The sequence below is a fragment of the Prunus avium genome, chromosome 7 (genome assembly GCF_965620075.1).
Source record: "Prunus avium chromosome 7, drPruAviu1.hap1.1, whole genome shotgun sequence".
Lineage (NCBI taxonomy): Eukaryota > Viridiplantae > Streptophyta > Magnoliopsida > Rosales > Rosaceae > Prunus > Prunus avium.
The window spans coordinates 32,531,119-32,557,543 of NC_142290.1; the positions used below are offsets into that span (position 1 = coordinate 32,531,119).

Below are 26,425 nucleotides of genomic sequence, written 5' to 3' on the forward strand. Positions count from 1 at the left end.
ATTTGTTGCTTGTGAGCCAATAGCAATGTGAAGCAAATTAAATGGGGGAGGCTCCAGCGAGGTGCCAATATGAGACAGAGGAACTGGTAAAAGAAATAACCAACACAATCTAAGTTAGGGGTGGCCGAGACAAAAACAGAGGTTTAGAGAGAGAGCTAAGGGTTGGTCCCTCCTTTGTAGGAGGCCATAATGGCAAGGACACACTAGAGTGCTCCTCCCTTTCTCTTTCCTTTCAGAAACCCTCCTACCCTATCTTCTTTCCATTGATCACCAGGTACCTTAATTATTTCGTTATTTCGTTCCGCCCTCCTGCATATCTTCTTCTTCTCCGATCAATTTTTTTTAAATTCGAAAATAATAATAATAATCTTTTGATCAATTAAACTAAAAACTACAGATGGGGTCCTGGAGGTCCTGGAGGGGAGATTAATGTTGTTATGTCTACTTGGTAGCACATGTTACATGTACATTAAGCAAACGTTACACATTTTCAATTTCTCTTATTCTTTATATATGCACGCATGCATTTAGATTTGATTATAATTTGCAAATTATAACCTAGTGTTAATTAATTATTATTGCTTTCAAATTGTTTTAGGGGGTCTTCAATCATTGAGGCGAGCAGTTACGGGAGAGGTGAAGTGGTACTTGGCCGGAGGTTGATCAAGAGACGAATAATGTCTTCTGATAGTGCTCCGTCCCCGGATGACTCTTCACCACCATCACCAGACTCCTCGTCGTCATCCCCGTCTCCAAAGGAATCCCCAAAGGAATCATCTCCCACGAAACCTCCCTCGTCGCCGCCGCCATCCTCACCACCACCATCCTCACCGCCACCGTCATCGCCTCCACCGTCATCACCTCCACCATCATCTCCGCCACCTCCAAAGGACTCATCGCCACCTCCCAAGAGTTCCTCATCGCCACCTCCGCCGAAAGGGGCATCCTCCTCGCCACCTCCGCCAAAGGAAGCGACCCCAGCCAGTTCGCAGCCTCCTCCAAAGGAGCCGCAGGCTGTGCCGACACCTCCGGCGGCTGTTACTGGAGAAAATGATACGGCTGCCGCTACAACATCTCACGCGCGTCCTAAGACTTCTCCCACTGGTGCACTATCGCCGCCGTCACATGGAAGCAGCACCCCATCAACAGATAGTTCTGATGAAGACAGCTCATCCTCAACGGATAATAAAGGTAAGATAGCCGGAGTGGCGATTGGGGCGTCGTTGGTTATAATTGTCTTGCTCGTGGTTTGCGTGGTTTGCATCAGAAGGAAGAGGAGAAAGCGTCGTGAAATGCAGTACTATGGAGATCCTGCTGATCATCACAAAGGTGCCAAATCCTAATTACTTATTGATTTAATAAGTACGCATCAACTGTGAAATCATCTAGTCGTCGTGGTGTTATGAAATTGTAACATCTCTTGTCACTTTATTTCCATTGACAAAAAAAAAATCTCATATAAAAGAAAAGATTCACTTGGTTCATCACCCCATATATAAACAATCTTGAGCATGCATGCAATTAGCCTCATTAACTTTATATTTGCAACAGGTGGTGGTGGCTATTACAACAATACACAACAACAAAATTGGCATGACATGAATAATCCACAAGGAGACCATGTGGTGAGGCTAAACAACCAAGCACCTGGTGGTGGTGCCTGGCCTTCGGGGCCACCTCCGATCAGCAGCGAAGTGACCACCAATTTCTCAGGGGCGCCATTGCCACCTCCGTCGCCAACAATGTCACTTGGGTTCAACAAGAGCACCTTCACTTACGATGAGCTTGCAGCTGCCACCAATGGGTTTTCAGAGGCGAATTTGTTGGGTCAGGGCGGGTTCGGGTATGTGCACAAAGGTGTCTTGCCCAATGGGAAAGAGGTTGCAGTGAAAAGTCTCAAGTCGGGCAGCGGTCAAGGAGAACGAGAATTTGCGGCGGAGGTGGAGATCATTAGCCGAGTTCATCATCGGCATCTTGTGTCGCTGGTTGGATATTGTATTGCTGGTGGGCAGAGAATGCTGGTCTATGAATTTGTTGAAAACAAAACCATGGAATATCACTTGCATGGTGAGTTTGAATACACTTATACTCTACATTGTCGATGTTACGAAATATCAATTGAATACTAATAAAATATCGACCAAATATCAACACTGCACAATTTTTTCGGTTACTTAAACTCAATTTTGAGTGCTAATATTTAAACGATTTTGGTTGATCATCTCTCTAAACCTTTAAATTCCATCTAAATAGTCGTATTTGTCGATTTTATGACATGTGTTGATAAAATTATGGGTTGCAGGAAAGGGTCTTCCACCTATGGACTGGCCAACTAGGCTTCGGATTGCGGTTGGATCTGCCAAAGGGCTTGCATACCTTCATGAAGATTGTAAGAAAGTCAAAGCACCTCGCTATTTATTCTAATTGTTTCTCTCTCTCTCTCTCTCTCTCTCTCTCTCTCTCTCTCTCTCTCTCTCTCTCTCTCTCTCTCTCTTCACATATATTTACTTAATCGGAAATTAAATGAATCAATGCAGGCCACCCGAAAATCATCCATCGTGACATTAAATCTGCGAACATTCTCCTTGATTTCAACTTTGAAGCCATGGTATGTGTTGCTGACATACATATTTTTGTGATGCTTATAGTATGCATATGCCAAATTCAATCAATCAATCAACCACCTTGATCATCCTTTTAATTTGCTTTTTCAGGTTGCTGATTTTGGGTTGGCCAAGTTGTCTTCTGACAATTACACCCACGTGTCTACACGAGTCATGGGAACTTTCGGGTGAGTTCATCCGATTCAAAACCAATTGGCGATGATTATGAGTGATAGATGTAGAATAATACTCTCAACATTGTCTGAGTTTTGAAGAATACTGCAATTTAACTCAATCTTATCTTAATTTCCAGATTAATATAAATTTGGTTTTGTATCAAAACAATGCAGGTATTTGGCTCCAGAATATGCATCAAGTGGAAAATTGTCAGAGAAATCAGATGTTTTCTCATTTGGGGTCATGCTCCTGGAACTCATAACTGGAAAGCGACCAGTGGATCCTTCAAATGCAATGGACGACAGCTTAGTTGACTGGGTTCGTACTTCCTCGTCTATTAATCTTTGCAAGTTTTGAGTGCTAATTATAATAAATCTTACCTACTTCCTCTCTTAATTTTTGTGTAAATAATAATGTGACACATTAAATGTACAGGCTCGACCACTTCTCAACCGTTCACTAGAGGAAGGCAATAATTTGGAGCTAGTTGACATCCGCTTGGACAATAACTTCAACCTTCAGGAGATGGCACGCATGGTGGCCTGCGCTGCTGCAAGTATCCGTCACTCTGCTAGAAAGCGCCCGAAGATGAGCCAGGTAACGTGTATATATATCGGACATGTTACGTTATCATTCATAATTAATTAGTCGAGATTGACAGTCTGATAACACAAACGCTCCGTGCTGAAAAAACAGATTGTACGTGCACTCGAAGGAGATGTGTCACTAGATGACTTGAATGAGGGGACAAAACCAGGGCAGAGCTCCGTGTTCAACCCCACCAGCGGAGGAAGCTCGGACTACGACACGCAGGCATACAATGCAGACATGAAGAAGTTCAGAAAGTTGGCCTTGTCAAGCCAGGAGTTTGGGAGCAGTGAGTTTGGGACTTCAAGTAATGACTCCAGAGAAATGTCTGGCACACCCAAGAACCCAAAGCAGCAACTCCCTTGAAGTTTGAGCCCTCACCACAACAATTAATGTCCAACAAGAGCTTAACTAAGAGAGGACATAATTTCACAACAACACAGTACAAAGAAAAACAATTGATCATACTGCATATGGATGAAAATGTGGCTACAGTTTCTAATTTGCTATTGAATTTTGGGATTTGGGATTTGGGATTTTTACCTAAAGGTGAGAGAGTGGAGGTTTGGAGTGACATTGGAAGGGCGTTTGGGGGGGAGGGGGGGCATGTGCTTTGGGAAATTGTGTATTTTGGGGACCAATTGAGATGACCCAGATCTTGATTAATTAGTTTGATTAACTTGTTTTCTTTGATAAATATGGATTTGTACTATATTAGTACAAATACTTTGGACTTAGAAGAAGATAGCTTATCTCTATTGTTATGAATTGCCATGAATGTTTTATTATTTTATTCAATAAATTTATTTGTATCACAAATTTATATACTACAAAATGTGAATTTTTAATGTAATATGATTATACTGACGTGGAATGATTAAACTTCATTAGATTAATCAAATGGTTTGGATTTTTTTTAAATACGTATAAATGTACTGATACTAATTGGAGAGACTCGGGATCCCTTGAGTAGCTAGAGCACCTCCTCGCAAATCAACTCTATAGGATCGCACAAATGTATTATTCTTGAAAGCTCTGTTTTTTCCCATTGTTTTCTTTGAATCTATCCCCTGAACCAACTTGGAGACATGTATACAGGCGGAACTGCTCATAATTAACAATTTACGAGTCATACTTGAAACAAATTAACAATTTAGAATGGCTACTTTTAAAACAAATTAATGACTATGTTAGAGAATTATCACTAGACTAAAATTTATTAGTTAGAGCATCCACAGTGGGGGGGTGTATAAGGGGGTGTATGTTAAATATACACCCATTGTGATCGGAATCACCCGCAATGGGGGGGTGTATATGAATGTATAATTACATCACCACCTTGGAGATGTATATTTAGATGCAATTGTACATCTTATTTTACATCTCTTGCAGGTGGGACCCAGCTGCAAAAAGGTGAGGGAAAATGGAGAAAAGTGGCTTTACACCCCCGAAAATACACCCTCTCATTGGAGCAAAAAGCGTATTTACACCCCCCCGAGGTGTAAAGGGGATGTAAAAGTGGCTTTACACCCCTGAAAATACACCCCCCCACTGTGGATGCTCTTAATATGATTTATATATTTACAAAGGGGAATTGAATATGGGAATTTTTTTTATAACATTAAGTGGTAGAGAAATACCACTAGATTAAGATTTAGTTAATATATTTTATATTTACTTGAATATTTTTAGTTTTCGTAATTTAATTTATTTTCCATGTCATTTCAATTTAGACATTTTTTTTGAGATTTTTTATTTAAACCCCACACTTCTCTTAGTTCATCCCATATTCTAAGTTTACCCCATATTTTAATTTTAATTTTCACAATTTCTAAGAAAACCCCACTATCTTCCCAAACTACCCTTAAATAAACCCCAAACTGAAATAAATAAATAAATAAATAAATAAAAGAGATTTTCTATTTAAAACCCACAATTTTCTTTGTTCCCAACAGAAAAAAACACAAACAAATGGAACCCCAAACCCGAAATTTAATACTTTCTAGAGAAAGAGAACAACTTTACCTCTCTCCAAGTAGAAAAGTTTGTCCTGATCTGATTCAAATTTTACTTTACCTCTGTCCTGATCCAATTTAGATAGGATGTAGAGGAGTTTGTATTATTCTAAAACTTAATTAATATGAAGAGTGGTGGGGTGTGTGAGGTGTGTGTATAGATGTACTAGGGTTAATTATTAAGTTGGATGACCTTTTTTGTCTTTTTACACAATAATAAAATAGATATTTATAAAAATACCCAATCCTAGACATGTATTTATAAAAATACCCAAGCACTATTTAAACATAGAAACATACCCAAAATGGGTTTTGGGTATGTGTGTAATGATGGGTTTTGGGTATGTTTATAAATGAATTTTGAGTGTGTGTAATGATGAGTTTTGGGTATGTTTATAAAGTGTTTTGGATGTTTGGTATTTTTATAATTTCAGCCCTCATTTTGGGTATTTTAGTGAAACTCCCATAATAAAACTTACAGCTTAATGATTTAAGTATTTTGGTTAACAAAGAGAAGTGTGGGGTTTAAATAGAAAATCTTTTTTTTTTTTATAGAGAACTTTGTCATAATTAGTCATGTAGTTTTGTTTGATTTGTAATCAAGTTTGAATCATAAATTTTGTTTTGTGAATTTAATAGATGAAATTCGATGTGGCAATACGTAACCATCATTTGTGAGGGCGCAATAATATTTGAAATCAACAAAAGGACCTAAGAATTAGGTCTATCTTCTTAAAAATGTTAGAGTTGTAAGACTTAATTGCTTAATAAACAAAACTATATAACTAAAGTTGTCAATCCCGTTCATCTAAGGACCTACAAATGAAGTTATGTGAGCATATATTTAATGAAGATTCTTGGATTAATCCAATGAGACATATAATTAATAATTTAAACTCTCTTTAATATATGCCTACAAGGGTCTTTATTAAAGAGTGCTGCTAAACGAACCCTAAAATTAACTGAGTACACCCTACTATCAAACTATTTATTGAATTACTAATTTAACCTAATATAAAATTACCAAAAAGGATATATTGAATTGTGTACCCTAATATGTACACCATCCTTAAGACTTGACGCATGTCCATTGTTATAACTATAGTCAACTCTTTAATTTTAATCTTTTAAAGTATTTAAAACCAAAAAATAAAATGAAATTTTAAAAAGAGAAAAATAGCTCTCTCTCCTTCCCGACCCACCCCACTCTGAGACGAGTTGAGATATGCTGTCCCCAAATTCCCAAACTACCAAATCTCCCTAAATTAAATTGAAAACCCACACCTCTCTTGAAAGATTGAAGACAATATATTTAATTAAGAATTAAAATCTTTGTTTTACTACTTGAGCTTTTGAACCCATGCCTTCATACAAATTGACTTAATTTTTAACATACAACTCGGAATCCAGGAGAAGTGTATTGATCCCAGTTGATTTTTGTATGCATAAAACTTAAACAATCAATAACACAAACCAGGTGGTGGTGATCGCACATGAGAGAGATAGAAGAAGAAGAAGAAGAAGCAGGAGAGAGAGAGAGAGAGAGAGTTTTGTTAAAAAAATTATTTTTTTATTATTTTACTTTATTTGTTTATTTTAAATACTTTAAAAGATTAAAAATTAAAGAGGGTGCACCATGGGTATTTTTGGTAGTTAAATAGGGTGTACTTAGTTAATTTTACATTTTAATTTAAACATTAGGGTGTACTTAGATCGTAGGGTGTACTCAGTTAATTTTAGAGTTCGTTTAGCAGCACTCTTATTAAATAGGTGCTCACATGACCTTACTTTTAAGTCCTTAGATAAACGGAATTGTTAAAATTAAAATGATGGAAAAAAAAATGTTGAAAATTGGTCACAAACACCGAAAATATGATTTGGTAAAAAAAAAATATTTCGAACTACAGGTTAAAAAGAGTAATTATCCTCCGTTTTTAACTTTTTAACCGACGTTGCATATAATTGACATTACAAAAGGACAAAGCTCACACATAATTTGGCTATAAATACCTTCTCGAAAACCCTTCTCGGATTTTCGCTGCCGCTATCTGGCTTTCCCAGTCCGACCCGACTGTTTCAACCGGATCCGGATTCGGATTCCCCATATATTGATGCAATCTTCATCATCTGAGAACAGAGTACTCGGACTGCTTCAGAAACCATAACTCAGCTCCGATCGATTCGCCATGGGAGACTACAATAACAACAACAACAACAACGATGCCTTCATGCGCAGCCAAAACGCTGCCGTTCAGGGCCGAACCAAGGCCCAGAACCGCGCTAATGTTCTTCAGCTCAAACTGGTTCGTCCTTAGGGTTTCTTCCTCTTACTTGTTTAGGTTTAGTGTTTCTATTCGTGAGGCTAAGTTTCTGTTTTTATCCTTCTCAAATTACTTGATTAATATGGGATTTTCATGTTTTAGATAAACCCTAGCTAAATATGTAGTTGATCTCTGTAGTTTTCTCCTAATTTATTGAATTTTATTGCATGGCAATTTATAGTACTCAGAATTTGAACATACTTTGCTTTTTGCGTTTTGACTGGGCGTTCTGTATTGGTTGCTTTGTAAACTTAGTTAAGGTCTGGATTTATTTTGTAAGGAATATCGATTTGTAATTTTTGTGTTTGCGCTGCAGATTGGGCAGAGTCACCCCACTGGTTTAACAACTAACCTTTTGAAGCTTTTTGAACCTCGACCACCGTTGGATTTTAAACCGCCTCCAGAGAAAAGAAAATGCCCACCCTTGACAGGTTTTTTTAGTAAATCTTATTGGGGGCATGAATAATTTCCAGTTTGGCATTACTTTTTAGGTTGTAGCTCTTAATTTTTGTGTATTATTTTTGGTTAATGAAGGGATTGCGCAATTTGTGAGTAAGTTTGCGGAGCCAGGAGATCCTGAATATACTGCGCCTGTCCAAAAGGGCGAAACTCCTGTAAGTTTTTAACTTGAAATTCTTGTATGAAGACATAACCTTATGAAGTCACTGTTCATTCTGAAACATATATGCTTTCTGTCTTGTTTGATTCAGACACAAAGAAGGGCTCGGATACACCAGTTAAGGCTTGACAAGGGTGCAGCAAAGGCTGCAGAAGAGCTAGAGAAATGTGATGACCTACTCTTCTTTTGATTGTAAGACTTTGGATTCTTATAATTTATGTTACCTTGTTTTCCTTATATCTGTTTCTGTGCAGATGATCCAAATAATGACCCAAATATTTCTGGAGATCCATATAAGACTTTGTTTATTGCTAGACTGGTGAGTAACATTTTTGGGTACCGTATTGGTTTTCCTCATGCTATTCTTTGTATTTGTTAAGGTTGACGTGTAATCTTCATCGTATTCCTGCAGAATTATGAATCAACTGAGAGCAGAATCAAAAGGGAGTTTGACGTTTATGGTCCAATCAAACGGGTAGGTATTTTTTTGAGCAACCCCAAGGGGGTTCGGTAAGAGGTTCACTTGCATTGTAGCTTGTTCCTTTTCGTTTTCTCTACAAAAATCCCAGATTTTCTAATCTTTGAATTTGGAAAAAGTATGCTCAGGATTGTTTTCCTTTTTCCTATTTTGTTCAAAAAGATGCCTGGGGTACATATTACTGAACTTTTCTGAAGTTATGTAGTTAGAACCCTCAAGAGCCTGTTTCATACATTTTCTGCATAATAAACTGAATTTGAAAATTCATTCAGCCAACTGGGTTGAGATAATGCATTGTTTCCAGCCATAACTATAACTGGTAATGCCTGGTGATGCCTTTCGAGTCTGTTCTCCTTGATTAGTTTTATTGTTAGTGGAGTCTATGCAAGTTTGTATTACTATTACAGGTGTCTCTGCAAATATGCCGGTAATGTCTTGCGGGTTTGTTTAAATCCTTCCATAGCTCTCTTTTTTATATGGTTTTATTTAGAGATCTTGGAATTGGGCTTTCTAGGGTATATACTAGCGTTAAGTTTTAACATTCAAGAAGTATCCCTGGTAAGGGGTGAGTATTCATCAATATCTTTGATTTCTACCTACCTGATTCCGAACATGGTGCTTCGTCCTGCACAGCAAAGCTGAGTTTATAAGACTTAAAAATTAACACAGGTGTCACTGCGAGTATACTGGTAATCTCGTATGGGTTTGCTCCATTTTTAGCTCCCTCTTTAATGTAGTTTTATTTAAGAGATCTTGGAACTGGGTGTTTCTAGGATATGTATTGGTTTTAAGTTCTAACATTCATATCCCTGGTAAGGTGGTAATTTGTTCGCATATGGTATCATTGATTCCAAAATTTCTCCCTATCCAATCCCAAAAATGATGCTTCATCCTGCGTAGCAAAGCTGAATACTATAAATTGAGCAGAGCAGTGATGCATTGTGCCTTTTGCACTTTATTTCAAGCAACAAAAGGAGACCAACAGGGTAAAACAAGTCGGGGGTATTAGCATCTCTTTCTCCTTTGAATTTTTAGTACATGCATTTTCTGCTGAAAATTTTACTTTTGGCTTTGAAGACTCTCAAAAAAAAAAACAAACACATCGGCAGCAGGATGTCCTTGTATTTTTAATAGTATTACAAAAAAAATTTATTATTAAAAAAATCTCCCTGGTAAGGGGATAATAGTCTGTTCAACTGGTAAGTTGGCCACAAATGTCAGTTTTTCTGCAACTCTAGCCGGTGATGATGCATCTTGCGATGGAAGCTGTATGATTTAAAGGTGAGCACGGCTAAAGAGGCATAGTGCCTGTCTGCCGTGCCATTTAGGATTCAATATTTTTCTGCAGTATGATGCTTTGTTGTAGATGTTAAAACATCTATCCATAGTTACTTAGTCTTAAGCATTCTTTGCTTAAGATCAGAATCCTTTATATCTAGTTTATTAATCGTATTCTTCTTCTATGAAATTTCAGGTTCGGTTGGTCTCTGACAAAGAAACAAATAAACCTAGAGGCTATGGATTCATTGAGTACATGCATACACGGGACATGAAAGGTTTGCTTTAATACTTTATGTACTAAATTACAATATGATTTGTCCTTTGTTTCTAAGACTAGTTATATGCATGTTACAGCTGCATACAAGCAAGCTGATGGGAGGAAGATTGAAGGCAGAAGGGTTCTTGTAGATGTTGAACGTGGGAGGACAGTCCCAAACTGGCGTCCTCGCCGACTGGGTGGTGGGCTTGGGACCACCAGAGTTGGAGGTGAAGAAGTTAATCAGAGATATTCAGGAAGGTAAGGAGTTTGATTCCAACATTTCCCAACTTTAGTCATCGAAAACTGACGTGCAAATACTGTGCATATTGTACAGTAGAAATTTAGTTGTAAGAGAGATGGACCTCATTGCCTATAGTGCTTATGTTTTGTCCTGAATTAACATGGGGATGAAAGTGTTCTTTTAGTTTCAGAATTGAAAATATGTGAGATTATTTATAGAGTATGCTTGAATTTTAGAAGTTTTATAGGGGATATCAAAGTTTTTCCTACTGAGGTAAGGATGTTTAATCTCTTCTGTACATGTCTTTTTTTTTCTTTAATCCCAAATGTGGTCAATTTTTTGATAAGAAATATAGTCAATGGTAATGTAATAGTCATCCATTGCAGAAAAAATTATAGTAACCAACATTATGTGAGCACCAACAAATGAAGAGAATTGTATCTTCTATGGTTGTTTTATTACTCATCTTTAAGTAGTATGTTGGTAGAGATTTCTTTGTCTTCCTAATATGAAATCTATATTATGAAAACTAACTGCTTTGTTTTGTACTGTTTTTATATAAGCTATGGGATTTTGGGAACATGATCTTTTTGTCAACTTCCAAGTTGTGTCATAAAATTGCTGGATGTGTTCCAGTGAAAACTTTGTTTTCTTGTATGTTTAGCATGTTTTTTAAGTGCCTTTGTTAACTTTAACATTTATCTTTGTTTGCTTAGGGAGCAAGTACAATCAGGAGGACAACCCCGGTCCGAGGAGCCGAGGGTACGTGAGGAGCGGCATGTAGACTTGTAAGATTTCCCAAACTGTTTTGCACATTGTTTGAAAGGTTTTGGTAGTAGTGATGCTCAGCCTTAAATGATTATTTTTATGAAAGCTTGTTCAAAATATAAAAACCAAAAAAAGAGGTGAAAACAAAAGGCATGCCAGATAAAGGAGGGTTTCCCTAATGCAAGATATCCTTGGGTGCACTCAATCTGTCATGGTTATGTACTGCTTTTTACTTGCGTACTTTAATGATAGTTAATACAATTTAAATTTTTGTAACAATTGTCTTGAAGTAATTGTTCTGGCATTTGGTCATGCTTTGTAGGTATTCATGAATTTTTATTATTATTACTGCAATTTCATGATTGCTTTATGTGAGTGATATTGAGTGAACTGATTTTCAGGGATAGAGAAAAATCCCGTGAAAGGGGAAAAGAGAAAGACAAGGAGAGAGAGCGGGAGAAGTCCCGTGAGCGCTCCCGTGAACGCTCCCATGACAAGCCTAGGGATCGTGATCACAGGGAAGATAGGCACCACAGAGATCGTGATAGAACCAGGGACAGGGACCGGGATAGGGATAGGGAAAGAGATCGTGGTCGTGATCGTGATCGAACTCGTGAGCGAGGACGTGATCGTGGCCGTGACTATGAGCGTGATCGAGAAACTAGGGATCGTGATCGCGATCGCCCTCGAGAAAGAGACAGGGATTATGAAGTTGGGGACCCTGAGCATGATCGTGGCCGTTCCCGTGACAAGGAATCTGATTATGACCACCGTACTGAATCAAAACATGAGAGGGACCGACATGGCGAAAGGGAACGGGATTATGACCACACTGCCCAGGAAGACGGCCAGGGGTGGTTTGAACAACCTGAACATGGCCATAGGCACTCAGACCCTGACCAGGATGCTGAGCCCTATGAACATCATCGTAGCCAGTATGAACAATTGGATGTCCAGCATGACCATGACCGTTACAAACAATATCCTGATCGCGGGCATGATCGCTATGATCGAATGGAGGAGGATGATTACCATTATGAACAAGCACCAGTTGAGTCCCGCGAAAGGGATAGGGATGGAGATTTGGAGCGAGATTATCGGAGGTCATCTAGATCACTCTCTCGGGATTATAATGAATATTAAGACTGAAATTGAATACCTATCAAGTTTTTGTGCTTTACTGGTTAGCTTTTCACTCTGATTGGGTTCATCAGCGCTCAAGATTGCGTCTTATGCAGCAGCTGCTTTCTGTGTTGGGTCTTTGTTTTGTTCTTTTTCCCCTTTTCTTTCTACTCAATACTACATAGAGCTGTGTTTAAATGTCTTTGCGACTAAGCTGGCTTGAGGATGTTATGTGTTGGGTAATTTAAATGTCTTAACGTTTACGGTGGTGGAATTGGGTAGTAGGTATTTTACCTCTTTTGTAAACCTTTTTAAATTTGTGAAAATTAATGGATCTTGTTGGTGGATTCGTGTGAGACATTTAATTCCAAGATGTCTTGGAGTGCATCTCATTTGTCTCCTGGACCTGGAAGCATCTTGAAATTCTATTTACCGCCTACCCAGATTTCATAAATATCTTCGATTTTATGAGCATTGCATTGCACATCAGTCATTTTATCTGATCTGATTAGCATTCAGGCACCAACCACTTCTGATGGAATTCTGTGTAGGTTGTACAATTGGGCTGGAATAAAATGAGGCCCAATAGTATGCAGGCCCATGCCCATAGTCTTCCATTCTAACCATATTTCACTCATAAAACAATTTTCTGGTTACCCATGCCCAAAAGTTCAAATTAATTTGTATTTCAGTTTTACACAGTTTAGTATATATGGTCCAGTCCAAGCATTTTCTTTTTGGTACAAACAAATGGTCCAGTCTAGTTTTCCATATATAAATCTTTTGTTTTGATATAATTTTATACAAAGCGTAATCGAACCTAAGACCCTCCGAGGTAAATAATTTTAACCACTTCAGTTACAAGTTAATTAGCCAAATGAACAACTTAATAATTCAAATATAGGAATTTTAGAGGGGGGCTGTGTTGTGTTTTTGTTTGGAAGGGCCAGTGAGTGCCACCGCCCTGTTTCTTCCATGGAGACAGCAAGAAGAGGCCAAAAACCAAGAAGCAGCGATGAAGCTTCATATTTGAAAGTGCCACCGCACCTGTTGCTTACAGCTTCTTCAAGAATGTCAGTTCGTAAAAGCTTCTTCGTGTTGGTACTGCGTTGCCTCGAAAAAATTGATGTTGCTTCTCGGAAATTTCTAGGAAGAAACCCCTTGTCTTGCTTTATGGTAGGAAACAAAATCACAACAGAGGTTTTGTGTGGCCAGCAGGTTGTTTAGAAAACAAGTAACCATGACAACAAAGAAACAAAATAACGTTAAAATCACTTGGGTATCAAATTAATCCCAATGTTGAAACTATCATTTCAAAATCATTAGGTGAAGTGAACCCACTTGCCCGTTCCAGTTTCTTCCATTGAGCTTCTGGGAAGCTTCTTGATTAGAAAAATGACATATTGTGGACAAAAAGCCTCTTACGTTTGCTTCCTCTTTCTTGCTCCATCCAAATTTGAGATTAAGAATTTTTGTTGGTAATTTTTAAGACGGTGCATCATTGTGTACTGTGGAGCAAGATTTGTACCATTTTAAGATTTTGGACTGTTTGTTTGGCAGAGTTTCACTGAAAGCTTGCAATTTTGACTTGACTGTTGTGTAAATGCCAAAGAAAAACGTGTTTGAGAGTTTGGGTTTTTATTATTTTCTTGAGATCCTTTTTGAGCTTAAACACCAATTTTTTTTTTTTACCCTCCTCTAGATTCCTTGAGAATAAAGAATGAAGGACACCAATAATGTTAAGTTAGTGATACTTAGAAAGTTTAGAGATGTAGCATTTGGTGTTTTCTTCACCCTGTTATATCACTTTATGAATGTGAGTTGGCATGATTGCAGCAAAGCTTTGATGACTCAGCACTCCCCAGTCCCTACTTACACTCTTACTAGGATTTGAGGGTCCCAACTCAAAGAGAGAGAGAGAGAGAGAGAGAGGGTAAAAAGGATTTGAGGGTCCCATATGTAAATTTTTTTATAATCTTAATGAAGTCCAAATCAATACACATGCAGAGAGAGAGAGAGAGAGACTATAAATGTAGACAGCAGGACAGTAGGCAGGTACTAGAAGAGTGCACTCCGAATTGTGCACTACACTTAAAAAAGCTAGGAGGAGGAGAAAAGCGAAGTGCAGAACATTCAACAGAAGTATTATTTCTATATAGAAACAGCTTCTCTGAGCCATAACTTCATTGCCTTGCTATTAACTATCATCACCTGAATGGCTCAAACCAAGGTTACTCAGAGGGCAGTTACAATATCAGCAAGAGCAGCAGCAATAGCAATAGCATGGGCACTCTTCATTAACCTCCTTATGACAAGTGAAGTTGCCAGTGCAGAGAGGCCTCTCAAAGATGAGAAGCCAACAAAATTTATTGAGCAAGACATACATGAAGCATTTTTTGTGAAAGTGGTCAATTTTCTATGGCAGGCGGGAGGATCTTCTTATCAGCCTGTTTGGCCAGTGAGTTTGATCTCTCTTAAACACCATAGTTAATGCATCTCCAGCAAGAACACAGAGAGAGAGAGAGAGAGAGAGAGAGAGAGAGAGAGAGAGAGAGAGAGAGAGAGAGAGAGAGAGAGAGAGAGCATAAAGGGGATATAACTTTTACATCTAATTTCCTATAAGATTTGATGATTCTTCCTTTCATGTTTACTGTTGTAGTATTTTGACTTTGACATATAAATATATATTTTGGTTGTTCAGGAGATGAAGTTTGGTTGGAAAATTGTAGTTGGCTCAATAGTTGGATTCTTTGGTGCAGCATTGGGTAGTGTGGGAGGTGTTGGAGGTGGAGGTATTTTTGTACCAATGCTTGCCTTGATCATTGGTTTTGATCCCAAGTCTTCCACTGCCATTTCCAAGTGTTAGTAATCACTTTTCCTTTTAATCTTTTCTTTTAACTTGTTAATTTAATCTTAATGTATTCAATTTAGACAGAATTGAAGAACTGTATGCCATCCTATTGGTCATGCAGGTATGATAATGGGTGCTGCAGGTTCAACAGTATACTTCAATTTGAGACTTAGGCACCCAACACTGGACATGCCCCTTATAGATTATGATCTGGCTTTGCTCTTTCAGCCAATGCTCATGCTAGGCATCAGCATAGGAGTTGCCTTCAACGTCATGTTCGCCGACTGGATGGTCACAGTTCTACTTATCATTCTCTTCTTAGGTAATAACATTTTGAACACAAATTCCTTATTTACTTTGAATACTCCCAATAATCTTATTAGATATTCTTCTGAATTCTGGCAGGTACAGCAGCAAAAGCTTTAATGAAAGGCGTAGAAACATGGAAGAAAGAGACAATGATGAAGAAGGTAAGGTTTTCACTTAACTATTTCCTGAGCTATCAATGAATATGGTCTGGTACCAATCTAGTAACAAGGAATTTGAGATTTCAAATGACTTTCAGGAAGCAGAAAAGCAGTTGGAATCGGAGTCCAAACCTGGCGGTGAGTGCTCATCCAATCAAACATTCCTATATATATAGACCAAGTTTAGAGATTATACACTAATATCAACTAAAAGAAAACTCTAAAGTGCGCATCTCCTTTGTTGCAGATGGTTCTGGAGAAGACTACAAACCACTACCTGGTGGTCCTGCTTCATTGCAAGATGAGCAGGTAAGTTCCAAGAATATCAGAACACTCTAGGGCAGTATTCTTTTGCAACTTCTTTGTCATCTTCAATTTTTAAGTTGTTTCAGTTTTTGTTTTATTGATATTATGAACAACTCTATCCAGGTGCCTATATCACACAACGTTTACTGGAAGGAGTTATCGATGCTTGTGTATGTCTGGGTGGCTTTTCTTATTGTTCAGATTGTTAAGGTAAGTTATTTTATTCTGTAGTTCTGTTCAACTAAAGAAGCTTTTCTAGGAACTCATCTATTCGCATACCGGACCTTAAAATGCTCTCCAAAAGATATGATCATCACTAGCAATGCAATCAAGTTCCATCTTTCTAATTCCTCTGCATTTGCTTCCAAAGCAACATGATTTTAACTTTTGTTAATGAATTAGTGTATCTGAACTTTGTGCAGACATATACTGAAACTTGCTCCACCATGTTCTGGGTCCTGAACTCCTTGCAGGTAAGGTTAACAACTAGGGTAGTAAGATTTCTTTCAGGAGCACTATAGAAACACATAACTATGTACACTCAAGCATGCATAAAAAGAATGATGTCCAGTTGAACATAATATTTTATCATTTTGTAGGTACCAATTGCAGTCTCCGTTACGCTCTTTGAAGCCATATGCTTATGCAAAGGCACCAGGGTGATTGCATCCAAAGGAAAGGAAATCACAAACTGGAAGTTGCATCAGATTTTTCTTTACTGCAGCTGTGGGATAGTAGCTGGTATGGTGGGTGGCCTACTTGGGCTGGGAGGCGGTTTCATCTTGGGACCCCTTTTTCTTGAATTGGGAATTCCTCCTCAGGTATAGTTCAATGCAAGACAAAATTCACTCTATTCTTTTTATCAGTCAGAAAATCTTGTCCAGCCCAAATCCAATGGTGCAAAGGATATCAACTAGATAACCTGCCATTAATAAGTCAACTGGACTGGCCTCAGCTGAGAGAACATATATTTTCGGGTATCATAACCGAAAACATCAGGAAGAGAAAATCACATCTGCAACCGAAATAAGCAGGAAAACGAAACCAGATTGATGATTTTTTATCTTTTGGCAGGTAGCAAGTGCTACATCCACATTTGCAATGCTATTCTCATCCTCCATGTCAGTTGTACAGTATTACCTTCTCAACCGTTTCCCAGTCCCTTATGGTAAGTAGTAGCAATAATCTAACTTCAGCTGAGATTTCAAAAATTATATTTGTTCATAACTTCTATATATACCAAAAAAAGAAGAAAGAAAAAAAACTAACTGTTCCAAGTTTACTCTATGCTGCAGCTGCTTATTTTGTTCTAGTTGCAACAATTGCTGCATTCACTGGTCAGCATGTAGTGAGAAAGATAATTGCAGTTGTTGGGAGGGCTTCCATTGTCATCTTCATACTAGCTTTGACCATCTTTGTGAGCGCAATCAGCTTAGGTATAACAAATAACTCACACAAAAGCAAAATGAACAAGTATTTTTTCAGCTTATATAATAAGCTAAAGTACTTAATTTTGATTTTGCTGTTTTTTTTGGTTCAGGTGGGGTGGGGATAGCAAATATGGTTGAGAAGATGGAGAATCAAGAGTACATGGGATTTGAAAATTTCTGTCACCAGTCCTAAGTATGTTGTGTAATATCCTATTTGTTTGCTGTGGAATTTGTCAACCCACAATAACTATTATCCACACCACAATCTACTTTAAATATTGTTGTATATTTTTCCAGTAATTTTCTGGCAAAGATTACTTTCTATTTCTGTACTGGATTTTCAAATCATTGTTCCACCAGTTCCTAAAACGTCGTTGTTTCCAACATTGCATTGTTAATGAGAATGTCCATTAGAATTCCAATTAAAATAATTTTTTTTTTGAAATGCTTTCTCTTTTTCAATTCAAACTTAAATTTTGTTAGTTTGTCATAGACAACTATGATAACCCTTTTTCTTCTCATTGTTCTATTTCTGGTTGACAAAGCGTTTCAAATTAAGTCAAACGTAACACACAGTAATGTTTCCTATCTATAAATTGTGAAACATCAAATATATACAACACATTACATATAACTAAGAAGAAAAAACATAATAATCAAGGAAAAAATCAAGTTCCTAAAGAAATTGGTCAAAGGTGACGAGCATTGAGAAAATAAAATAAAAACATTCCATATAATTATCCATATCCAAAAACTGAACTAAATTTTTAAAAAATCATATTTTTCCAAAGGGTGGACTCAATAACGACAAATCCGAGAAAATGCCGGACAAAGCGTGCCTGTTCCCTTCAATTTGGGAACCCAACCCACCAATATCTCCATTCACCGAAAAGACTAATAACACCCTACGTGAAGAAAAAACCTAACAAAAAAGGAAAACATCGTAAAACAAGAAAGGTGCAGGAGTAATTAACTACTCGTTCTAGGGCAATATTCAAACCCCGTTTTCCCGCCCAGTCACTTCGCTCGCTTGAAAAATTTAATAAATTTGGGGTACTTTATAGGACCCTCTGCTCCACCCACTACTCTCTCTCTCACTTAATAATATCTGAACTGTCAAGCGCTTCTTCATCTTCCCTGCTCTCTTCTCTCTCTGCTACTGTGTGCTTTGGAGGCATTCGCCTCTCCCTGCGGTTCACTCTGGGTACGGTTCCTATTCCTTCATTTCATGTCTTTTTTTATATTTATATTTATATTTCATTATTTCGTTTTTTTTCTTGTTTCTGTTCGCTTTTTCGTATGGTTATTGTTTGGAACCCGAAACCTAGGGTTTGTGTTTTCTGAAACCCTAATTATTTTTATTTGGAATTTTTTATCTTCTGTTTGGTTAATATGTACTGAAAATGTTTTTTTTTTCTTTTTCACATTTAGATTTTGAAATGGCGGCGAAGAACGATGCCTCAGCAGAATCCCCGACTTCGGTTCTCGAGGACGAGGTTTGCTTTCACTAATTTTCTAATGGCGGTTGTTTCTATAGCTTTTCTCTGTCGGTCTGGTTGGTTCTTAGGAATGTGGCAGAGTTTGAAGGAAAATGTTTGAAGAACGAGTAGAAAGACAAGAAATTCCTCAAAATAACGAATTTTGTAGAAAAGAAAAGAAATCATGCCTGTGTGTGTTTATGTCTCTGACGTACTTTTTGAACTAAGAACTTTCAAGTTTTGGTCTTGCTGTGGGAAAATGATGTTTGCATGCACATGCTCGATCTATTGTTTCTATGAAATATGTTCTTTTATAGTCCTGACAAGCTTCTTCTGTGTGACAAATTATAGATGCCTAGTGTGTGGTTTCTGTTGAATTTGATAGATAGGGTCTATATTTGCTTCGAACTACTACTAATGTTACATTTTTACCCATGTTTTGTTCATTTTATAATGTTGTTGTATTGAAATAATGTTTAAGGAAACATGCGAGGAGAAGATTGATGTCAAATTAGAGAAGAGCGAGGTCAAATCAGAGGAGGAGATACTTATTGATGAAAATAATGAGGATTCCTTGCTTATGCCAAAAGCCTTGACTGATGTGGAAGAAAAGTTGCTTGAAGATCGGGTGAAGGAAGAGGAGGCAGAAAAGGCGGCAGAGCAGTTACCCAACTTGAATAACACTCAGATTACCAAGTTGGATGAGCTCCTAACACAAACTCAGCTTTACTCGCAGTTTTTGCTTGAGAAAATGGATAACATCACACTTGTATCTTCTCTTACACTTTTCTCTTAAATGGTAAATTCTTTCTAATGCTTTTTGCTGATTAAGTTATAAAATGAAATGTCATGCTAGATTGGAGCCGAGCAGCAGACTGAAACTGTTGAGGAAAAGAAAGGTCGTGGTAGAAAAAGAAAAGCCACTGCAACCTACAATAACGTAAGAAATTCCATGCTTCCTTCATTTTTTCCAAAATGAGATATCTTGTTCATTTGAGTCTGGTTTGGTTGATCATGAATATATATGGATGTTCTTGTATAGTTGTCCTATCAGATGTAATTAGTATTGTCACAATTATCTATCAGATGAACATCTATTTATTGAGGTTTTGGGTGGTCCGATTGCTCTTTATCTTCTGTCCCAAGTGGATTAATCTTTTCCACGGGAGAAAATTTGCTTGCTGGGTGACATAATAAAGTCTAAATATTTTTGCGGAATATAGTGAATATATCTTTTAATTATGTTTTAAATTTCATCCCATTAGAAGTTTATTGGATATTTCTCTGTCTTCTTTAAGTTCCTTGTATATTGACATCTTGACCTTTACTATCTTCATTTCCTTAGAAGAAGGCCAAGAGGGCAGTTCAAGCTATGCTTACAAGATCTAAAGAGGGTGAGAAAACTGAAGATGTGGACCTCACTGAGGAAGAAAGAGTTGAGAAAGAGCAAAAGGAACTTGTGCCTCTGTTGACTGGTGGAAAATTGAAGTCTTATCAAATCAAAGGTGTAAAGTGGTTGATCTCATTATGGCAAAATGGGCTGAACGGGATCCTTGCAGATCAAATGGGACTTGGAAAAACTATCCAGACCATTGGTTTTCTTGCTCATCTGAAAGGGAATGGATTGGATGGGCCGTATTTAGTGATTGCTCCTCTGTCTACTCTCTCCAACTGGGTAAATGAATTCTCAAGGTAAATGTTTTAAATAGATTCTTTTTGGTTAACTTCTCTGAATATAGTTTCTGTCAACTTTATTTCTTCCTTTAACCTTCTATCCCCAAATAGGTTCACCCCTTCAATAAAGGCTATGGTCTACCATGGGGACAAGAAACAGAGGGATGAGATACGAAGGAAGCACATGCCTAGAGCAATTGGCCCTAACTTCCCTATAATTGTTACTTCTTATGAAGTTGCAATGGCTGATGCAAGAAGATTTTTGAGACATTACAAGTGGAAATATCTTGTGGTTGATGAAGTGAGTAGACTAGTCCGTTTACTGATATTGTTTCTATTAAAAAAAACCTATAATATAGCATGAATGTTGACCTATTCTGCGTCTGTTTATTGAAGGGACACAGATTGAAAAACTCAAAGTGCAAGTTATTGCAGCAATTGAAATTCTTACCTATAGAAAATAAGATTCTGTTGACTGGAACACCTCTGCAGAATAATCTGGCAGAGCTTTGGTCATTGTTGAACTTCATTTTGCCTGATATATTCTCATCCCATGAAGAATTTGAGTCATGGTAAGTATGGTTTTCTGTTTTTTTTAATCCAGTTTGATGCTTGTTAATTCGCAAACTCGTTCATCTATCAAGGTGGAAATATTTTTTGTTGGTGATGGGCGATATCAAGCTCCACTAGGTGTCTAGTTTGTGAACCACCTGCTTTCTAGAAACTGCAATGGGCAACTGAATAACTGTTGTATATTCATACTTGTTATAATTAAGCTTCTTGCCTAGTAATATTTTTAATCTCTGGAATGGTAAACATGCAACTATTATATATTATGTGGAAATCCTGCAAATGTCCAGTGAAGGAATAAGTCAGAAGCATTTTCTTTGGCATAATATGGTTTTACCTGTCCAGTCCAATTCCGTTATTCATCTGGATTGTAGACACGATTCAATCATTACAGTGATGTCATTAAAATAGTATCTTTGGTTTAGAAGGTTAGCTGTTGAAAGAACCACGCTATATGTCTTTATGTTTTGCTAAGACCTAAGCCCATGATATGCTGGGTGAATAACTTTTGTGGAAATAGATTTCTTTTGTATGGCTATGTTTTGTTAGTCTATTAGATAATTAGCTTAGTGCATTCTTGTTGGCAGGTTTGATTTAGCAGGAAAGTGCAATGGTGAAGCAATGATGGAAGAACTGGAAGAGAAGAGAAAGGCCCAAGTATGCGTCCTTGCAAACGTTGTGGGTTCATTTTTATAGAAAAATTGAACTGTGTTATGATGAATAGGGTGTTTCAATTGTCCACAGATGGTAGCAAAACTCCATGCCATATTGCGTCCCTTTCTTCTTCGAAGAATGAAGACTGATGTTGAGCAGATGCTTCCTAGGAAAAAGGAAATCATATTATATGCGTCCATGACAGAACATCAAAAACATTTACAGGAACATCTGATAAATAAGACACTGGAGAATTATCTACTTGAGAAGGGGGACCGTGGTATGACATCTGTCTGTATTAGTGAAAACTGCGATTTGCATTGTAGTAAGATATATAAGGTCCTAATTTTCTGTGCATTTGGTTTTCCTGGAACCATTGGTAGTCTCCTTTAACCAGTTAAGACACTGATGATGCATATCATGGGGAAAATGCTGTATCTTCCAATATCAATATGCCAGACTTTCAAAATTGACCTTTGTGGAACAGATAGGGTTGACCTTGGATTTGTTTTTCATTATTTACTCATTAGATGAGTCAAAAAATAATTTAATGATTTCCTGGTTGCTCCTATATTTTTTATTTTCTGTAAATGATCCCAAAAGGTTGGCTGTCTGGTATCATTTCTGCAATGTGTTTGTTCGCAGCACCACTTGTCCCCAATTTCTTAAATTTGGATCACTATAATTATTTCTAAGTTATTCTGTTTCCTGTGTTATGGTCCTTAACTTAGGCGTGTTATATAAAATACGATGATTAGCTCAGTTAGTTATTGCTGTATCATATTATGCAGTTATTTATGTTATCTAACAATTCTCAAACTTGCAGTACGCGGTATGAAGGGAAAGCTTAACAATTTGATGGTCCAACTTCGGAAGAACTGCTGTCATCCTGACCTTTTAGAGGCTGCATTTGACGGCTCGTGTACTTCACTTTAAATTAATTCAGTGTTACCATTTGAAATGGGTGCTCGACCAATCCTTATTCAGTTTTCTATTTCTTGACAGATTTCTACCCACCTGTTGAACAGATGGTTGAGCAGTGTGGCAAATTTAGCTTGCTGGACAGACTGTTGAAGCGGCTGTTTGCCCGCAAACACAAAGTATGTCTACCAGTTATTTTGGGTATATTTTTGTTTGCTATTGGGTTGCTAACTATCTTCCATTTGTTTTGTATTCAGGTTATAATCTTCTCTCAGTGGACTAAGATTTTGGATATAATGGATTACTATTTTGGTGAGAAAGGATTTCAAGTCTGTAGAATTGACGGTAGTGTGAAACTTGAAGAACGGAAACGACAGGTTCGTGATTGGTTTGAATCAGAAGTCTTAATTCTGTTGGAGATTATCTAAGTTGTTTAGCAGATGTGCGTGTGCTTTGGCTGCATTAAAACTGGAATTGTTTTTTCAGCACTGTAGCCATCATGTTTTTTTTTCAGACTTCTGTACTGTAATTATGTCATTCAGTTAAGCGTAATTGCAGAAATAAATTCAACCATGCCATCTGTATTTGTTGCTTGGATTAACATCTATTATTAAACCATGTATATAGCAGTTAGATCCTGTTATTTTAAGTGGAATACCTCTGGCAGACAAAACCATTCCAGTTCTGGCCATAGGCTAGGATTCTGACAGTGCGTAGGGTTGAGAGTTTATTTCCTCATTGCACGACTGGTTTTCATACTCAAATTTAGTGTTACCCCTATTTTAGGTTCATTGCTTATTGATAAATATTCTATTACAAGCAGATTGCAGTGTTCAATGATGTGGACAGCAATTATAGAATTTTTCTTCTAAGCACCAGAGCTGGTGGACTGGGTATCAACCTTACTGCAGCTGATACTTGTATACTGTATGACAGTGATTGGGTATATTCTTGGTCCTCTCCTCTCTTTTATTCTTTCTTTTATTTTTCTTTTACTGCAATTCAACATTCACACAGGATTAATTTGATTTGTTATTTTACATGTGCATACCAGAACCCTCAAATGGATTTGCAGGCCATGGATCGATGTCACAGAATCGGTCAAACGAAGCCTGTTCATGTTTACAGATTGACAACAGCACAATCTGTAGAGGTGAGTTGGTGATGCAGAGTTTTAATATTTGTCATATAATTAGGTGCACTTTATTTGGTATATTGGGAAAATTTTCTGAGAAGATGTGAATTAACAGGGTCGGATTTTGAAAAGAGCTTTTAGCAAGTTGAAGCTTGAACACGTGGTGATTGGGAAAGGGCAGTTCCATCAAGATAAGGCAAAGCCTGGTTGTACCGATGTCCTCGAGGTTTGCATGCTGTCCTTTGTTCGTTATGAGAACTTAAATAGCAAATCTTGCTCTAGAAAGAGTCTCATAGTTGCAAAAATCAATTTTGCAAGTCTTAAATATTCAAATACAATTTTCATTCATTTTTGCATGGGACAATCTGGCCGCGTATGTGAGTTGAAGATCATGCTCACTGATATGAACGTGATGCCAATTTTTTTATAATTTTTTTAGGAAGACGATCTTATAGCTTTGCTCCGAGAAGAAGAATCTGCTGAAGACAAGATGATACAGACCATGATTACTGACGAAGATTTGGAGAGGGTGTTGGATCGCAGTGATCTGGTGGTTACTCCTGATGATCATAAGGAAGAGAAGGCCGATGGCATTGCCGGTGCTCTCCCCCTTAAGGGCCCTGGCTGGGAGGTGGTGTTACCAACTGCAGGGGGAGGCATGCTCGCCACCCTCAATAGTTAGATTTAACTGTTATTTGAACTTGGTAGGGGTAGTTTAGTTATTTACACATCAGTGGATTTTGGATGATGTTTTTTTAGTATGGAAAGTTACCCCTGGTGATATGGGAGCTAAAATGGAGGGGCTCGATTATTTTGTATATGGTAGAAATCGAGCTGTATTTTTGTATTGGGAAGATCCAAGTTCCATGCCAAGACACTCGTCGAAGTTGAAGTTTCAATGTTTAATGAAAATGGCCCAGCCATATCAAGTTATTAGTTAAAGACTGAGTTATTTTTTCTTTCTCTGTGATTTGCCAATGAATAATTATGTTTTGTTCACGAAAGTATTTTTCAAGGGGATCCGCTTGAATACTCTAAACTAGGGGTGGGCACAGTATTGGCTGAATTGGATCAATTTCACCTCAAAATTATGGTCGAATCAATTATAATAAAACAGTTTGGTTTGGTTCAGTTTTGTCTATAGTCAAAGGAAATTAAATCAAACTAAACGAATTTAGGACAGTTTGGTTCGGCCGATTTGGGCTAAGCCCAGTTCTCTTTCTTTTTCCATTTTTTCAACATTGTTAGCCTAATTACAAGTAATAAATTCACAACTTGCTCATATTTAAATCATTTTCTTAAGTAAGAAATCATCCTAAAACTCAACATGTTATAAAATTTCTAATTTCAATAACTAATATAGCTCAATTTAAATAGCCATATATAGTTACTACCTCATAAGAGTACACATGTGAAATATAATATAAATAAATAAATATACACATAAATTATCCAATTTGGTTTAAGCTGGTTTATAAAAGCTCAAAACCAAATTAAACCAAATCATATAAAATCAGGTTTGATTTTTAAACCGTTTGGCTCTTTTTTAATTAAACCAAACCGAACAAAATTAAAGTAAGGCTTCAAAATGAAATGTTTAAGATCAAGGGATGTAATATCCGGAAAAAAAATATTGAAGGAAAAAGGTTAAAGGAAAAAGGAACTTTCACCAAAATAATATCCAAACAGAAATTTGAATGAAAAAGGTTTTAAAATAACAAAAAGTTCCGTTGCCGGGAATCGAACCCGGGTCTCCTGGGTGAAAGCCAGATATCCTAACCGCTGGACGACAACGGATGCTTGTAATAATAGTATAATTATATTTTTATAAACGTTTCTTCTGACCAACAAAAACACAACCAAGAGAAAATTTGACTATTTTTTCCAAACTCAAATTCTTGGTTTAAACCATCCCATCCGTTAACCGGGAAAATTGAACGACAGGCCATGCACAGCCACCCAAACACCGTCACTGATGTTCTAAGCTCTAAAACTCTAAATCCAAACAAGTAACCTCCACCTGGTATACTATTCTCAACTCTTTTATCTGTCTATTAATTATTTATTTTAAAAAAGATTTTAGCTTTTGCGCAGTTTGTATTGCTTTTGTTCGTGGCTGGAATCTCCATACTTGAACTAGTCATTTTGATCTGAAACTGATCACTACTTGTCTTGCTATGTGCTCAAACGATTTGGGGATTAAAATTTGATAGCTTTTTAGTTGGGTATTTAGGTGAACCTCAAAAGCGTTTGCTTTAATAGCAATTTGTATAAATTACGTTTCAAGCTAACTTTAGCATTATCTTGATCTTGATGGCATACTCAAAATGTGTTTGGAAAGTTGAGTTTTTTAAGAGAAGAGTGAGTTGGTATAAGGGATGTCACTGCGAGTGTTTGTTTTATCAAATTCATTTGCACAAGAAAAACTTGGGTTTTATCTTATGGACTGAGAGTCTCTTATCTCCAT

The 26,425-nt window shown here is 37.3% G+C and overlaps 4 protein-coding genes and 1 non-coding gene across 6 annotated transcripts; 4 read left to right on the forward strand and 1 right to left on the reverse strand.

The window, feature by feature from the left end:
* The first annotated feature begins 58 nt into the window (after positions 1 to 58).
* Positions 59 to 3,953, forward strand: LOC110773861 (proline-rich receptor-like protein kinase PERK15). Of its 2 annotated transcripts, none has more exons than XM_021978385.2 (9): positions 59 to 274; positions 599 to 1,329; positions 1,552 to 2,067; positions 2,303 to 2,389; positions 2,538 to 2,608; positions 2,715 to 2,791; positions 2,954 to 3,098; positions 3,216 to 3,377; positions 3,477 to 3,953. In XM_021978385.2, the coding sequence occupies exons 2-9, from the start codon at positions 678 to 680 to the stop codon at positions 3,732 to 3,734; spliced, it is 1,968 nt and encodes a 655-aa protein (XP_021834077.2). In that variant the 5' UTR covers positions 59 to 274; positions 599 to 677; the 3' UTR covers positions 3,735 to 3,953. The 2 variants fall into 2 exon arrangements, with proteins under 2 accessions (XP_021834077.2, XP_021834071.2); XM_021978379.2 differs by lacking the exon at positions 59 to 274 and adding an exon at positions 335 to 464.
* A 3,439-nt stretch (positions 3,954 to 7,392) lies between these two features.
* Positions 7,393 to 12,819, forward strand: U1-70K (U1 small nuclear ribonucleoprotein-70K). Its single transcript, XM_021978395.2, has 10 exons — positions 7,393 to 7,686; positions 8,021 to 8,135; positions 8,239 to 8,318; positions 8,415 to 8,490; positions 8,578 to 8,642; positions 8,736 to 8,798; positions 10,276 to 10,357; positions 10,437 to 10,599; positions 11,299 to 11,370; positions 11,752 to 12,819. The coding sequence occupies exons 1-10, from the start codon at positions 7,570 to 7,572 to the stop codon at positions 12,491 to 12,493; spliced, it is 1,575 nt and encodes a 524-aa protein (XP_021834087.1). The 5' UTR covers positions 7,393 to 7,569; the 3' UTR covers positions 12,494 to 12,819.
* A 1,700-nt stretch (positions 12,820 to 14,519) lies between these two features.
* Positions 14,520 to 17,854, forward strand: LOC110773851 (sulfite exporter TauE/SafE family protein 3). The gene is made up of 12 exons (XM_021978370.2): positions 14,520 to 14,930; positions 15,174 to 15,333; positions 15,445 to 15,645; positions 15,729 to 15,793; positions 15,889 to 15,928; positions 16,038 to 16,099; positions 16,220 to 16,306; positions 16,519 to 16,569; positions 16,696 to 16,917; positions 17,171 to 17,264; positions 17,392 to 17,532; positions 17,637 to 17,854. The coding sequence occupies exons 1-12, from the start codon at positions 14,688 to 14,690 to the stop codon at positions 17,717 to 17,719; spliced, it is 1,449 nt and encodes a 482-aa protein (XP_021834062.2). The 5' UTR covers positions 14,520 to 14,687; the 3' UTR covers positions 17,720 to 17,854.
* Positions 17,855 to 18,604: 750 nt separating this feature from the next.
* Positions 18,605 to 24,900, forward strand: CHR1 (chromatin remodeling 1). Its single transcript, XM_088255821.1, has 16 exons — positions 18,605 to 18,730; positions 18,958 to 19,022; positions 19,486 to 19,773; positions 19,861 to 19,944; positions 20,350 to 20,696; positions 20,790 to 20,979; positions 21,075 to 21,250; positions 21,836 to 21,905; positions 21,993 to 22,182; positions 22,729 to 22,824; positions 22,908 to 23,002; positions 23,081 to 23,200; positions 23,647 to 23,766; positions 23,878 to 23,976; positions 24,074 to 24,184; positions 24,398 to 24,900. The coding sequence occupies exons 2-16, from the start codon at positions 18,966 to 18,968 to the stop codon at positions 24,638 to 24,640; spliced, it is 2,286 nt and encodes a 761-aa protein (XP_088111947.1). The 5' UTR covers positions 18,605 to 18,730; positions 18,958 to 18,965; the 3' UTR covers positions 24,641 to 24,900.
* Positions 24,901 to 25,683: 783 nt separating this feature from the next.
* Positions 25,684 to 25,755, reverse strand: TRNAE-UUC (transfer RNA glutamic acid (anticodon UUC)). The gene has a single exon. It is a non-coding gene; the product is annotated as a tRNA-Glu (tRNA).
* Between the last annotated feature and the right edge of the window lie 670 nt (positions 25,756 to 26,425).

Bases quoted from the DNA above. Each gene is read 5' to 3' on its own strand.
- U1-70K (XM_021978395.2), top strand. From the start codon at position 7,570: ATGGGAGACTACAATAACAACAACAACAACAACGATGCCTTCATGCGC. The intron at 8,319-8,414 runs GTAAGTTTTTAA...TGTTTGATTCAG, and splicing joins TCCAAAAGGGCGAAACTCCT to ACACAAAGAAGGGCTCGGAT. The intron at 11,371-11,751 runs GTAAGATTTCCC...ACTGATTTTCAG, and splicing joins GAGGAGCGGCATGTAGACTT to GGATAGAGAAAAATCCCGTG.
- LOC110773851 (XM_021978370.2), top strand. From the start codon at position 14,688: ATGGCTCAAACCAAGGTTACTCAGAGGGCAGTTACAATATCAGCAAGA. The intron at 16,570-16,695 runs GTAAGGTTAACA...ATCATTTTGTAG, and splicing joins GGGTCCTGAACTCCTTGCAG to GTACCAATTGCAGTCTCCGT. The intron at 16,918-17,170 runs GTATAGTTCAAT...ATCTTTTGGCAG, and splicing joins AATTGGGAATTCCTCCTCAG to GTAGCAAGTGCTACATCCAC.
- LOC110773861 (XM_021978379.2), top strand. From the start codon at position 430: ATGTTGTTATGTCTACTTGGTAGCACATGTTACAT. The intron at 1,330-1,551 runs GTGCCAAATCCT...TATTTGCAACAG, and splicing joins TCCTGCTGATCATCACAAAG to GTGGTGGTGGCTATTACAAC. The intron at 2,390-2,537 runs GTAAGAAAGTCA...GAATCAATGCAG, and splicing joins TGCATACCTTCATGAAGATT to GCCACCCGAAAATCATCCAT.
- CHR1 (XM_088255821.1), top strand. From the start codon at position 18,966: ATGGCGGCGAAGAACGATGCCTCAGCAGAATCCCCGACTTCGGTTCTC. The intron at 20,697-20,789 runs GTAAATGTTTTA...ATCCCCAAATAG, and splicing joins TGGGTAAATGAATTCTCAAG to GTTCACCCCTTCAATAAAGG. The intron at 21,906-21,992 runs GTATGCGTCCTT...AATTGTCCACAG, and splicing joins AAGAGAAGAGAAAGGCCCAA to ATGGTAGCAAAACTCCATGC.